The sequence below is a fragment of the Poecilia reticulata genome, linkage group LG2 (genome assembly GCF_000633615.1).
Source record: "Poecilia reticulata strain Guanapo linkage group LG2, Guppy_female_1.0+MT, whole genome shotgun sequence".
NCBI classification, from domain to species: Eukaryota; Metazoa; Chordata; class Actinopteri; order Cyprinodontiformes; family Poeciliidae; genus Poecilia; species Poecilia reticulata.
The window spans coordinates 44,603,385-44,617,373 of NC_024332.1; the positions used below are offsets into that span (position 1 = coordinate 44,603,385).

The window sequence follows — 13,989 nt, forward strand, 5'->3', positions numbered from 1 at the left end:
AGTAATTCTTATCAAAGTGTCTTGAATAGGAATCAAATAAACACAACAATTTATTTTTATCACATTTTACATTTCTTATTTCAAATTGCACTTAACATGTCCACTTCAAAAATACACCTGAACAGAAACAACACTGTGGTGTGAAATTTAAAGAAGTTGTAGAAAACGTCAAAGTGTTTTACAAACTAATCCACAAACATCTTATAGCCGGAATACAGAAAATAATTCTTATTCTGAAAGAAGCAATAATATTTGGGAAACATTTCACTTCATATTCAGTTACAATATGAAGAGTTGCATGTACAAAATGTCAATATCTGTATATTTTACCCACCTGGTGTGAAACCTGTGCATGTTTGGATGAAAACAGCTGATTTCCTGGCAGAAATTGAAGAAAGACAAAGCTCTTCCTCAACATCTCTGTATCTCTCTGGTTTTAGTTTTTATAGTAACCAGGCTTGAGAAGCTCAATTTCACACAGATATGTTGTGGGAAATGGACCCATGTTCTTTCCAACTACTGCTGAGCTTCACTGTCTTTTCCATCACTGTCATCACAGTCTTGCTAGATTCAGTGCTCTCACCGCTACCTGTAACATTCATGCGTCACTAATTCTCTTGTTTTAATGTAAAATGCTGTGTACCTACTGCCATCTAGTGGTAAGAATGTTACATGATTACGGCGCTAGTCGCTGCTACAGCAGACACTCGAAGATGGCATTATTTGCAGGTAATTCATTTTCAAAAAATCTTTTAAACCAATTACCGTATTTTTCGGACTATAGAGCGCACCATACTAGCACCTTAATTTAAAAAAACACAAAACAAAAAAACTGGAAGCTGCTCCCGGTTTTCCATAAGGACCCAGCAGAGGGCAGCAGAGGGCGGCGTCCTAATAAATCTGCTGCATATATTAAGGACGCAGCACTCCGTCTCCAAAGCCGAACCATGGTTTCGTTCACACCGAGCTTAAGTGCACCGGGCTCTATTTCCCTCCTGTAGTGCCAGATCGACAGCCCTCAACTTAAAAGCTGCATGATACGAGTTTGAAAACATTTCTCCGTCGTGCCTGCTGCTAGCATGTGGTTGTTCTAAATGAAAATTAGTGCGTTTTTCTTTTGATTTACAATTTTGACTTCTAATGATTCACTTCCTGCTAGAGAGCCCCCTGGTGGTTGAAGAAAAATCCACAGCAAAGCCACACGGGCTACAATCCGCATGGTTCAAAGCTTAGAAAAAAAGTAGCAGCTTATAGTCCGGAAAATACGGTACCGTAGGTGAAATTGAATAATTTCCACGGCACACCTGACGATCACTCACGGCACACTAGTGTGCCGCGGAACAGTGGTTGAAAAACACTGATCTATACAACATAGATGTCGATCGGATGGTGTTTGTCTCCCTCTAGTGTTTGAAATACCATATTACATCTTACGCGTCCTCGTCACGTTACACCTCGCTAATATTTGTGTAAATGCTAGAAACGAGTAAATTTACACAAAAATAATAACAATCTCATTCACACATATATTCCACTGACTGGTATCGTAGATATATCCAGCTCGTACACCCATAGGATGTATTGTCACGGTGGCCGAGAGGTTAAGGCGTTGGACTCGAAATCCAATGGGGTTTCCCCGCACAGGTTCGAATCCTGTTCGTGACGATTCACTTTTTAATTTCCCGTTCAGATTACAAAGAATTTAAATTGCAACAAGCTCTTACAACACATTCTGGTTTATTACATTATGTATTTTTTGACTTAAAAACTCACCTCAGATTCCTAAAGATTCCTCATGCTGAAATCTCGCATCCTTTTCTCGCGTTGAAACCCGTACTGTGAGTGGCAAGATTTGCTTGACTACAAATATAAACCTGTTTCGAAACTAGAATGAACCATTTTTATATGCAGTAATACATTTAAATAACTTTAGAGTGATATATAGTCAAATAGTGATAATAAACACACTATTTTAAAATTATTTCCTATATTGATATTTTGACGAAATATAAAACTTGCTATAACCAGTGTTAAGTATTGTTATAAAAATATTTGTATTAATTAAAAGGAAAATATTATCTCGTTTAACCCTTGTATGTCGAAATGGGGTCCAACCGACCCCACACATTTGTTAATTTTCCATAGACCTCTACGTTTGCCTCAGTCCTCGCACGCACAAGGGCTAAGCTAAGCTTGTAACAGTTAAATGGCAACACCTCGCGAGATGTTTTGGAACTCAAGAAACAAAAGGAGCTCATTCATGCCTTTGTCAGAGAAACGTATTTTTGTGTGTCATGAAAACAAGAAAATACGTTTTGTTTTAGCAAAACATAAAAATACGTTCCTCTGCCTGTGTCGCTACAAATGCCACTTTAAATATGGCGGCCACGTTGACGTACATCCCCAAGAGCGCATTCATGTCTATGCGAAAGAGCATCACGCCTCTTGAACTCATGTGGGGCTGCGGTGCGGGTGAACTGAACCCCCTCCTGTTAAGTCGATAATGGTACAGTCCAAGCGGTATAAAAAGTCACCGGCAGAGAACGGTAACGTAGTTTTTGGGGCATTATAGAAGGGAGAGGAAAGCCGGTACTGTAAGCAGCTGGCTCAGGCTTTTAATAGTTAGCTTTGTTAGTTCGGCCCAGGAGGGGCTAACATCCAGAACACTATAATCCCGAGCTTTCAGGAGTAATTTAACTCGGTTAGAGTTATAGCAAAGCATCTGGTCAGCCTACGGTTAACAAAGCTGAAATAGCTCCATATAATCTGAGCCACACAAAGGGAGCATCAGGGCAGCTATATAAGCGGTTCAGGGTCAGAGATGGTGTTTCCTCACTCTGGCAGCAAGCTGGGGTTAAAATCTTTCTAACTTCAGCTTCTTCTGCCTGCGGGGGTATTTTAGACACTCCAGTCTCATAAAACTGATACATTAATATCTTATTAATACGGGTTTAGCATTTTAGCTGGTGTTATGTGAAGAATGAAACCGTTATTATGGCGATATTCGGGACAGAACGGCTCATATAATGCATCCTGAAACTAGCCGAAGGTAGCTAGTTAACTGCGAGCTGACAAGCATTCTGCTAACAACTGGTGCTGCTGGGGACGACAATCACCTTCTGGTGGTCTTTATGGGCTCATTAACCGCGCAACTCTGAATGGAAGCGTAGAACCGTCCCGAATCTGAAACGTTAGGGGCAGTTTGAAGCCGTTTATTTTTGTGGAACAGGGCTGCGACTAGCAGGCTAACTAGCACCGCTAAGGCTAACAGTAACGGCTGAAAGGCAAACCGAAGGAGAGAGAGAGGAAGCTAACAGAGGCTAACCAATGATGGCAGCACCTTCTAACGAGGCCTTGTTCCTGATTAAGGACGTGAAACCGGGCTCTAAGAACCTGAATATTGTGTTCATCGTGTTGGAGATCGGTGAGTTGTGAGGCTAAAGCAGCCCCCTCTGTCCCCACGTCCACTCGGGTTTGTGTCTCTTAAAGGGACCGAGCTAGAACTCGGCCACAGTACCGGGAGCTCTGCTATCTACCATTGACTTCTGACTTTTTAATCGTCTTTTTTTAAAATCTTCTCTCAGGACGAGTGACCAAAACGAAAGACGGCCATGAGGTGAGGTCCTGTAAGGTGGCGGATAAAAGCGGGAGCATCGCCATCTCGGTGTGGGACGAACTGGGGAGTCTCATCCAGCCTGGAGACATCATCAAACTCACCAGAGGGTAGGTCTGTCTCTAAAGCTACATTTGCTTAAATTCAACTGTTTACAGATGATTGTTTTGTTTTAAAGGTATGCATCCATATGGAAAGGATGCCTGACCCTTTACACTGGAAGAGGGGGGGATCTTCAGAAGATCGGAGAGTGAGTATCTCCATTCAAATGTCATTAAATACCCCGAAAAAGTGGTTAGTATGGCTTTTAATTCACATCACAGTTCTTCTTCAGCTACTTGGCTTTATTTCACATCAGAATAGTCAACCAGTCAGGCTTTAAGATGTCCATACAGTTCATGTCCAGCATGTGTGGGGTCTGCAGAGATGTTAGCTTCCTGTTTTCAGACATTAGAAGTTCAGCCTTCTCTGCAGATTGCTTATTAATAAACACATATTTGTGTAGTGCCACATTGAACCATAAAGACTTTGCCGTTTCTTTACCATCTCAAAATTATTCCTGGATAATGTACAATTTAATTGTGTGTGAAACTGAAACTTGTGAAACTAAATTGAACATTAAACCATTTGCATTGTTTTATGTCCAGCAGATATTATGTAATGTTACAGTGTTAATGTCAGCCATCACTCTATCTTTTTAAAGTTTGTGCATAACAAAAATGAATTACTGCTAACCGGTTTTAATGGCTGCTGACTTACTACAGCCTGTAATGGATTTGCAGCTCCGGTTGTGCACAAAAATTACAAAACAATATATTTAGCAGATCCAATCTGGTGACTCTTGATTTAATTCATTAGTTTGACAACATTTTAAAAAAATCAATGAGTTACCGTTTAGCATGAGCATTTTGATGCAGTCAAAAGATACAATCATTCATTAAGTGTTTTTCAATAATTGTACATTTAATGTGTGAAAAAAGTATTTGGTTGTAGTTTGATTTGTAACTTTTGCCATTCATGCATCCACTTGCAGAACAAAATTACATTTTGTTCCAATTTTACAAAATGGAAATTAAATTATGGAGTCTTGGATTATTAAATTGACAGAATAAATATAAGAATATTTACAAAATAAACAAAATATAGATACAATATATACAAATGAACACGTAAACAAATTATGGGATTATGTCCATTGGTATGAAACATATTTACAGTTTCTCTTTTCTAAATATAATATAATAAACAGCTAATTAAACATCTATAAGCACTAAATGCACAAGAGTCACTACTTGGCAAACTGCTCCCATTTCCCTGGATATACTGATTAAAGTTTATGGTTTATAAAATGTTTCACTGCACTCATCAGAATATTATCGCTGGTTTCTCTGTATGTTTATGATTTCTTCTTCTGTTTTTATGATGTAAGACACTGAATGCACTGTACAAATGAACTTGGTTGATTCAGTTTTGGAGTGTTTTTGTTTGATTTGTAGTTTAAGTCAGTTTTTCTTTCCCAGGTTTTGCATGGTCTACTCCGAGGTGCCCAACTTCAGCGAACCAAACCCAGAGCTGCTAGCGCAGGCTAACCAGCAGAACAAGTCTGTGAGTACCGACCCGTCCGCCCAGAAACCTCCTCAGGTCACGCTGCGCTGACTTTGATCTTATTTTTTAATTTTTTAATGTGAGTAACCAAAACACGACARTCTGTAGGGCTGGACAATATGGCTGAAACGTRTCACAATATAAATGTTTCATATCGGTCAATATTTATAATTATTGATTAGTAATTTTTTTTAAATATCTGAATTACAGCCAAACTGGTGACATGGCCTTTCCTGTTTTATCCAGTTTTCTCTCCGCTACGTTATTTTTTATTTCTAAGCGGTTAAGAGACACGCTGGGGAAACTAGAAACTGCTGCTGGCCCAGTTACCCAGCAGGTTGTTGCTAGGCAACCAGAGTGAGAGTTGGTTGATTCCACCGACTTTCCTAGCTAGCTGTGAGGTTGAGCAGCTAAAGCTTTTTCTCCCAGGATGCTTTGCATTTCAGTGAATACTCTGTAAATGATATAGATTATTGTGGTATTGAAATATTTTCTGTAACTTTGAACATTTTGTCCTCCAAACAGGGAAAGCCTGACCAGAACCAGAGAGGAAACTCTCCGCCTAATCAGAACTCAGGTACCGCTGCTCCACCAGGTCAGTGGGTTCAGCTTATTTTGGGTTTTTCTTTTAAAAATGGCCTCCAGAAAATCTCTAAATATTATTTTAATGACGTATTAAATCCACTTGTAAAGCAGTGGGATTAGTTCGTAACTCCCGCTTTTCTTTGCTTTTACCCTGAATTTCTGTAGTTTCTCTAAAGTTTCAGTCATTTTTGTTGTTTTGTTTTCTCCTACAGGTAACGGCGCCATGCCGCCGTTCGCCAACAACCCGACCACCGGCGCTCCCCGCGACCCAACGTTCGGCAACGCCGGTCGCTCCAACGGTCGGTCAACGACGGGCAACGGCGCGCCGCCCGTCAACGCCAGCRGACCCCCGGCGACCACAAAGTCCTCCGTCACCATTAGCAACGGCAGGGATCCGCGACGCGCCAAGAGATGAAAGTGATTGGTTTGGTCCTGGTTCCTCCCCCCGCCGGTGACGGCCTTCACAATAATGAATGGTTTTATACAACCTACGGTAGTCAGACGCATCATTTTGTCGTAGTGATTAAGCGCCAGAGCTACGACGTCGGCCATCTTGGATGGAGACCTGACGGTAGTTATCCAGTGTTATCTCTCCCTCCCTCCCTCCTTCTTTCAGAGAACACATCCTACTTGAACACTTGATGCACTTTCTTCTCTTAATTTATGTTGAAGCTTGGCTGTGATTTAAGTCAGGAAAAGGTGTTMCCTCTTTATCTTCTCCAAGTGGAAAAGGCCTTAAGTGGGTCAGAATGCATTCAACCGTATCTGAAGTGACTCCGAAAACACRTCAGCTGTTGGATTTTAATCATAGCCGTACAGAATAACTATCTCCTCTCCATGAACCATGGTTTCCTTTTTTTGTTTTTGCCATGAACTGTACTTTTCTATTTTTATGACGGACCAACGATCAGACACAACGGTTCAAGTAAATCTTAATTATGCTGCCATATTTGGGTTTCTTTCTGGTTCCACAAGCTATTGGTCAATAAACTCTGACATGTTGGGTTCACTGACTCTGATGGCGTCTGGCCTTCACAGCTTACAGTTAAATGCTTTATTTTTCACCAATAAAATGTTGTTGGTTAAACATCTGTATGTTTCTGGCCACCAAAGTGCCACAAATAAACTTTCTCAGTTTCAACTCTTCAGCACCATCTAGTGTCAAGAACATGAATTTTTTTTTTTATTATTTCCCCCCGTCTTTTAGTTGTTTTTCTCTGGAAGTGTCAACAAGAAGTGCTCCATTTGCAGCAACACGTTGCTCAACATTAAGCCCAAGTTTCCTCACATCCTTTGTTGCACCAAGCACCTAAACCTTTCGTCCCCCTGAGCGTCGCTTCCCCCTCTGTGGTCTCACACACACACACACACTTCAAGTTTTAGCTGCTTAGAAAACCTAATGAGTGCCCAAAAAACAAATTTAGAAGGTAAACACCACAGTTATTAAAACTTAAACTATGCAATAAACAGRGCAATTTCTTATAACTGCTACATAACTACCATCTTGTTTTGGGACTAAGATCTAACAATCATTAAAAACTGGAATTGTACAGTGGAAACCTGCATTTTAATCCAATATGGGGCCCGTGGGCCATCTGTGGAGCGCCAAGAATCTGGCCCAAAGGCATCAAGGTGACTGGAAATGAAACTTTCTGTGCAGCACAAACTTTTGCTTTTATTTTGGATTTACAGTAAACAACCACAAAAATCCAGATTCAGTCAAACCTGTTAGTTTAGCTTCATTAAATTAAGTCTTTAAAGGAAGTGGTCTTGTTGCTGAGAATTTAAAGATGAATAGTTAGCTTCCTATAAGCTAGTTGGCTTCAAATTAGAAATTTAGTTTGGAGATAACTATTCAGCAAGCAAGCTAAACATTTTACTTCAAACTAAATGGTGAGTTAAATATTTAGCTTGCAAACTAAATAGTTTCCTTTAAACTAGTAAGCCAGATATTTACTTAGCAAGCTAAATAKTTAGCTCACTTATAAAACACTAAGCTAAATACTTAGCCTCAAACTAAATACTGAGTTAAATGTTGAGYWTGCAAGCTAACCATTTAGCTTCAAACTAAGTAGAGCTAAATATCTAGCTAGCAATCTACACATTTAGTTAGCCAGCTAAACATTTAGCTAAATGTGGCTRAAGTATATTTAGTCATAATTTAATTGGTCATCAAAAAGCAGACATGTTTGAACTTTTAACCTTTTCAGGTTGTGAYGAGAGAAAATATGGTGTCATTAGCATCAGAGGTGAGTAGCTAATCTTTAGTTTCATTTTGGAAAATATTATTTTAGAAATAGTTTTAGAGCCATTTGGAGATCAAGTGAGGAAACATTAGTTCAGATTTTCACTGCAAGAACATTTTCTACTGTCAGTAGTTTCATAAAGTTTATACTGAAAACATTGATGGAACTTCTTCAGCTTACATTTTTATTTTKAACAGCATTACTTGTGTTAATGTTTTCATTGTAGTTTTTAAAGTTTTGTTTTAGTGTAACGACATTTTTTAAAATACTAAATCAAACATTATGATCCGTTTCTCAGTTGCCTTTTTACCAAATACTTTTTATTCCTACATGAGTATYACTGCTTTTTACTTTTACTACAGTAAAATATGCTAAAGTATTAACTCAGTCCTCTGAAGGCCAGCTTATAAAATACTTTAAAGTCCTTTTGATCTCATTTATTATGTAAATTAGACGCAGGTTGTGTAAAACCCAGCGAGGTATTTCACAACTGAGCCACTGTGAAAAGTTTCTACTTTTAAACAAACTACCAGAGTTTCTCTGAACAGCTTCCATACTTTAGTTTCTGAAATACAAACAAATATTTGGCTTTGACTTATTTTCTAATGCATTTCCTCAGATCTGGACCTGCTTTCAGTGTAACATCTCAACCTAAATCTAATTAAAATGCATAAACCTCCATCTGGTTGTCAGGTTGTAAAGGTTTAACCTCGTTTTGGGTGGAATCTGGTTCTGTTTTGTTTTTTTGTCAACACTTGTGACACTGTGAGCTGAAACACATGAGAAGTGCGGCAGGAAATGTGATGAACCCGTGTGTCAACAAAGACACATGTCATGAGTCGGGGACTTCCTCTCCGGCGGCCGGCAGCGAAGTCCCCTCCGATAAATCTGTTTTTAAAAACCGCTGAGTCACACATCACTAAATCAGCTGCTCCCGATACCTTCATCAGGTGTTTAGCTCGTATTCGTAACTCATTAAAGTGAGATCAWTCTTCTCYAAGCACGGCTTTATTTTATATTTCAGCTTGAAATCTGCCGCTTCTTTTCAGATTTCAGATTTTATTTAATCCARTTTGTTGGGTTTTTGTTACATTACACACTCAAATCTGTCTTATTCCCAACAAAATAAACCYTTATTTGCCTGATTTATTGAAGAATGCATGATATATTGAGTATTRCTGCAGAGGTAGAAACTTCCCAGTCAGGAGTGTTGAGCAAATCAGATTATGAGAAACAGGAAGGTGAGTTTGATGGGAGGAGAGTCGACAGATACAAGCTCTGTCTCTGTCCAGTTGTGACATATTTGGAGCTCTTCTGCAGCCAAGACACCATGATTACCGGTGAGCATTTATTTAAGCTTCAGTTGAATAATTAATGAGTTAATGTAAGGTTAATTAATCTTATTAACTGAAAAACTGCCATTTTCTTTTTTAAAAAAGCGAGTTTTACAGAGGGCAGGCTGTGTCTTCATTACATAAAGAGCTACATTTTTCATAATATGGTCAATTAAATTAAAAAATAACACAATTTTAACATTATTTTGTGTCAGCTGTGTTAAATAATGACTGAATAAACATAACATCGTCGTTTTGTCACATCATTAAACAGACATATTTAAAAAATGTAGCAAAACAGGAATGTATTCAGTTCCAGAAAGAAAAAGAAAAGATGAGTGTTTGAACAGAAGAACCGTCAGATTTTTCTGCTTTACGCTTTTCCATCATCACATCCTCACCCTTGTAGCATATTAGTCATTTTTGTTTGATCAAATTTTAAATGTTATTTGTACAGCACATTTCAGCAACAAAGTGCTTTACATAATTAAAAACAGAAACAGAGTAATAAATAGATAAAAAGTAAAGGTTAAAACATCGAAGACATCAAAATCCTAATTTAAACAGGTGGGTTTTAAGTTGAGATTTAAAGGCTCTCAGTGTTTCAGCTGTTTTACAGTTTTCTGGAAGTTTGTTCCAAATCTGTGGTGCATAGAAGCTGAATGCTGCTTCTCCTTGTTTGGTTCTGGTTCTGGGGATGCAGAGCAGAACCAGAACCAGAAGATCTGAGGGGTCTAGACGGTTWGTACAGTAGTAACAGATCTTTAATGTGTTGTGGTGCTAAACCATCCATCCATTTTCTTTCACCCTTGTCCCTCAGTGGGGTCAGGAGGGTTGCTGGTTCCTCTCCAGCTAACATACCGGGTGAGAGGCGGGGTCACCTGGACAGGTCACCAGTCTGTCGCAGGACAACACAGAGACACCCAACCATGCACACACACACTCACACCTAGGGGCAATTTAGACAGACCAATTAATCTCACAGTCATGTTCTTGGACTGTGGGAGGAAACCGGAGTACCCGGAGAAAACCCACCATGCACAGGGAGAACATGCAAACTCCATGCAGAAAGACCGGGAATCAAACCCAGATGGTGCTAAACCGTTCAGTGATTTATAAACTAACATCAGTATTTTAAAGTCTATCCTCTGAGCTACAGGGAGCCAGTGGAGGGACTTTAAAACTGGTGTTATGTCTCTATCTTCCTGGTTTTAGTCAGAACAGCAGCAGCAGCAGCAGCTTCTGGATCAGCTGCAGCTGTTTGATTGATTTGTTAGTCAGACCTGTGGAGACGCTGCTGCAGGAATCAATGCAGCTAAAGATAAACGCATGGATGAGTTTCTCTGGATCACGCTGAGACTAATCATAAGTTAATTATTTGCATCCCTCACTTGAACTGATACCAAACCTGAACAGGTACTGAAGGTTTTGAATTTCTGCCCTCAGATCCGAACGCGTCGTCATTTCTTGACGACTTCATCTCCATCTACGAAGAGCTGAACTTCACCTACAACGACAACTTCACCCTGAACCCGGACACCGAACCCTGCGACAACTTCCGGTTCCCGGACGTCGTGATGCTGATCGCCTGCTTGTTTTACCTCTTCGTCTTCCTGTTGGCCATTCCGGGGAATCTGGTGGTGGGGTTGGTGATCGGGCTGAGCAAGCAGGCGCTGACCCCCTCTGACCTCTACCTGCTCCACCTGGCGGTCGCGGACCTCCTGCTGGCCGTCACCCTGCCCTTCTGGGCCACCTCCGTCACCTCCGGCTGGGTGTTTGGGGATTTCATGTGTAAAATGGTCACCGTCCTGCAGGAGCTGAGCTTCTACTCCAGCATCCTGTTCCTGACCTGCATCAGCATGGACCGGTACATGGTCATAGTGCGGGCGATGGAGGCCCGGCGCGCAAACCGCCAGGTGTGCAGTTGGGTTGTCTGCATCGTGGTTTGGGTGGTTGGTGGGTTGCTGTCCCTACCGGGGTTCTTCAGCTCCGCGTTCCCTTCCCAAAACTCCACCCACATGGTTTGCGCGGTGCAGTACAACCCCAGCAGCGCCGACGAGTGGCGGCTGGCCACCAGAGTCCTCCGCCACGCCTTGGGGTTCGTCATCCCGCTGGCCGTCATGCTGCCCTGCTACGGGGTGACCATCCAGCGGCTGCTCCGCGTCCGCGGCGGCTTCCAGCGGCAGCGCGCCATGAGGGTCATCATATGCGTGGTGGCCGCCTTCCTGCTCTGCTGGACGCCGTACCACCTGGCGGTGATGGCGGACACCTTTTTCCGGCTGAAGATCGTGGAGTACGGGTGCCGGGAGAGAACGGCGGTGGACCAGGCCATGTTTGCCACGCAGAGCCTGGGGCTGCTGCACAGCTGCGTCAACCCGGTGCTGTACGCGTTTGTTGGGGAGAAGTTCAGGAAGAAGCTGCTGCAGAAAATGAGGAAGATGGGCCTGTTGGAGCGGGCGTCGGTGTCCAGAGCCAGCAGGTCCTCCATATCATCGGAAATCACATCAACAGTCATGTGAAAATGTTACTTAGAGCTGCAGGTTGGAACTTTTGCAAAAATGTTTTTTACATATTTGTGGAAACCGTCACCATGTCGTGACAGTTTATGAGACGGATAATCTGTGAAAAATCAAGCTCCTCCTCCGTCAGCTATTACTCCTGACCAAAAACAGCCAATCAGAGTCAGGAGGCGGGTCTTAGTGCTATCAATCAAGCTCGTGTACGCACTGTTCTCCTCCCTGAGCTACTATTRCCGTCTGAAAACAATGCACTATCAGTCCAAAATAAACAATCAGAGCCAAGAGAGTCTTAGCGCTGTCAATCAAGCTCATGTATGTTTTGATCAATGTGCTAATGGAGGAGAAACAAGTTACCRTTACAGAAAAATGGTTTATCTGCCGTTATCAGTGGCTATGCTAACTAGCCTTAGCCTTTGTGGCTGAGGCTACGGAAGGCTAAGGCTAGTTAGCATCTGTAAATAGCTTTGTAATTGACTAACCAGCTGTAGCATAGCAGACAACAAGGGGGAAGGGATGTGAGTATGAGAGTGATTGACAGCGTGAAGACCCTCCTCTTGGCTCTGATTGGTTGTTTTTGACTGATAAATGTATTTCTACAGTTAGAAGTGGGAGAACGTGGATGAGCTCCATTTTTTCTCACATTATCTGTCTCATAACAAACTGTCACGACATCACGATAACTTTAACAAATATATAAATAACTTTTTTTTAATAAAAATTATCTACTGAAGCTTTAACTCCAAATATTTGCCAGACTTTCTACATATTTTTTTACTTCTCGCTGCCTTTAAAACTTCTTTACCTTTTATAAATAAGTTTCCTATGTGTTGATGTACATTTCATCGTATTTATGCTGCCAGAAGAAAGTCTTCCTTAACTTAAGCTGGGAACGTTTGTGCAGAAGTGGGCAAAGGTACCAAAACTTAAACTCAAATAACAGCATTTTACTCAAGTAAAAGTAACTGTCCAAGAAATTACTCAAGTGAAAATAAAAATGTATTTGGTAAAATTGTGACTAACGGATTAAAAAAATCTGATTTAGTATTTTTTAAAAAATCATATCATTACACAAAAATATAAATTTAGGTGGAAGAATAACGAAAAAGCTCTTTAAGTTTATCAAATACGACTAACTGATCTAAATATTTAAAAATGACGTCAGACGGACCAAAAATGTAAATAATTCATATAAATAACACAATTACAAAATCTGGTTATAGAAGCAATTTTACAAATCAAATAAAAAACTTATGAAATGTATCCAAAAAAAAAAAAAAAAACGCAGGCGTGTTGGGGAAATTTTTGGTGCACTGGTTTCTACTCAACTATGCATTTGTGTTGCCTTTATTTTTATTTTAGCAGATTTATATTTATATTTTACTGAAAAGTGAGAAAACCAGATCTGTCAACATTTAGGGTAAGTTGTGAAAATATTTCATAACTAGCTTACAGCATCACAATGTCTAGACAGACAAAATGTTAAAAAAAAAAACACCAACAGAAGAAACTGTGAAATAGATGTTGGTCTTTTATGAATCTGTTTTTGTGTAAATGTAAAAATATTTTTTATATGTTATTAAATAGTTTCAGCTGAAGCTGGCTTTTTATATTGTACATATTAAAAATCTAATTTCTGTATGGCCATGAAACTTCATTAAAGTTGAAACAAGGACTCGTTGTCTTGTCATGTGATCAACAGAAGCACCTCTGAGTCACATCATCGATCAGCTGTTATTTTTATTGGTTAGTGAGGAAACCAAAAACAGAAGTTTCTGCTGCAGAAAAATTACAACGCAGTCAGATGTCAACATGCTTTTTTTCTTTCCTCTTCACCTTAAACTGATCCCTCAGATGTGAAACCGACGTTGCTTTTAATGCGACAAAGGAAATGTTTGTTTTTTCCACCTTCTGAGTCTCAGTGAACTGTATAGTTGTAGAAACAGTCACACTGCCACCTTCTGACAAACCACCAAATCTGTCTCGATGCAGGCAAGAAAAATGGGAGTCATGCTTTAAAGCAGTGTTTCTCAACCTTTTTCAGCCCAGCGCCCCCCCAGCCTTTATCCAGGTCCCTCACCGTCCCCCCC

General features: G+C 40.5%; 2 protein-coding genes and 1 non-coding gene across 3 annotated transcripts; all 3 read left to right on the forward strand.

Annotated features, from left to right (window-relative positions):
* The first annotated feature begins 1,583 nt into the window (after positions 1-1,583).
* trnas-cga (transfer RNA serine (anticodon CGA)) lies at positions 1,584-1,665 on the forward strand. Its single transcript has one exon. It is a non-coding gene; the product is annotated as a tRNA-Ser (tRNA).
* An 878-nt stretch (positions 1,666-2,543) lies between these two features.
* Positions 2,544-6,957, forward strand: nabp1a (nucleic acid binding protein 1a). Its single transcript, XM_008404282.2, has 6 exons — positions 2,544-3,424; positions 3,585-3,723; positions 3,792-3,863; positions 5,134-5,218; positions 5,744-5,813; positions 6,016-6,957. The coding sequence occupies exons 1-6, from the start codon at positions 3,328-3,330 to the stop codon at positions 6,216-6,218; spliced, it is 666 nt and encodes a 221-aa protein (XP_008402504.1). The 5' UTR covers positions 2,544-3,327; the 3' UTR covers positions 6,219-6,957.
* A 2,224-nt stretch (positions 6,958-9,181) lies between these two features.
* On the forward strand, positions 9,182-13,391 carry LOC103461891 (C-X-C chemokine receptor type 2-like). The gene is given in 3 exon segments (XM_008404281.2): positions 9,182-9,330; positions 9,333-9,389; positions 10,830-13,391. Coding segments are annotated over 3 exon segments (1,185 nt in total). The 5' UTR covers positions 9,182-9,275; the 3' UTR covers positions 11,903-13,391.
* Positions 13,392-13,989: the final 598 nt, after the last annotated feature.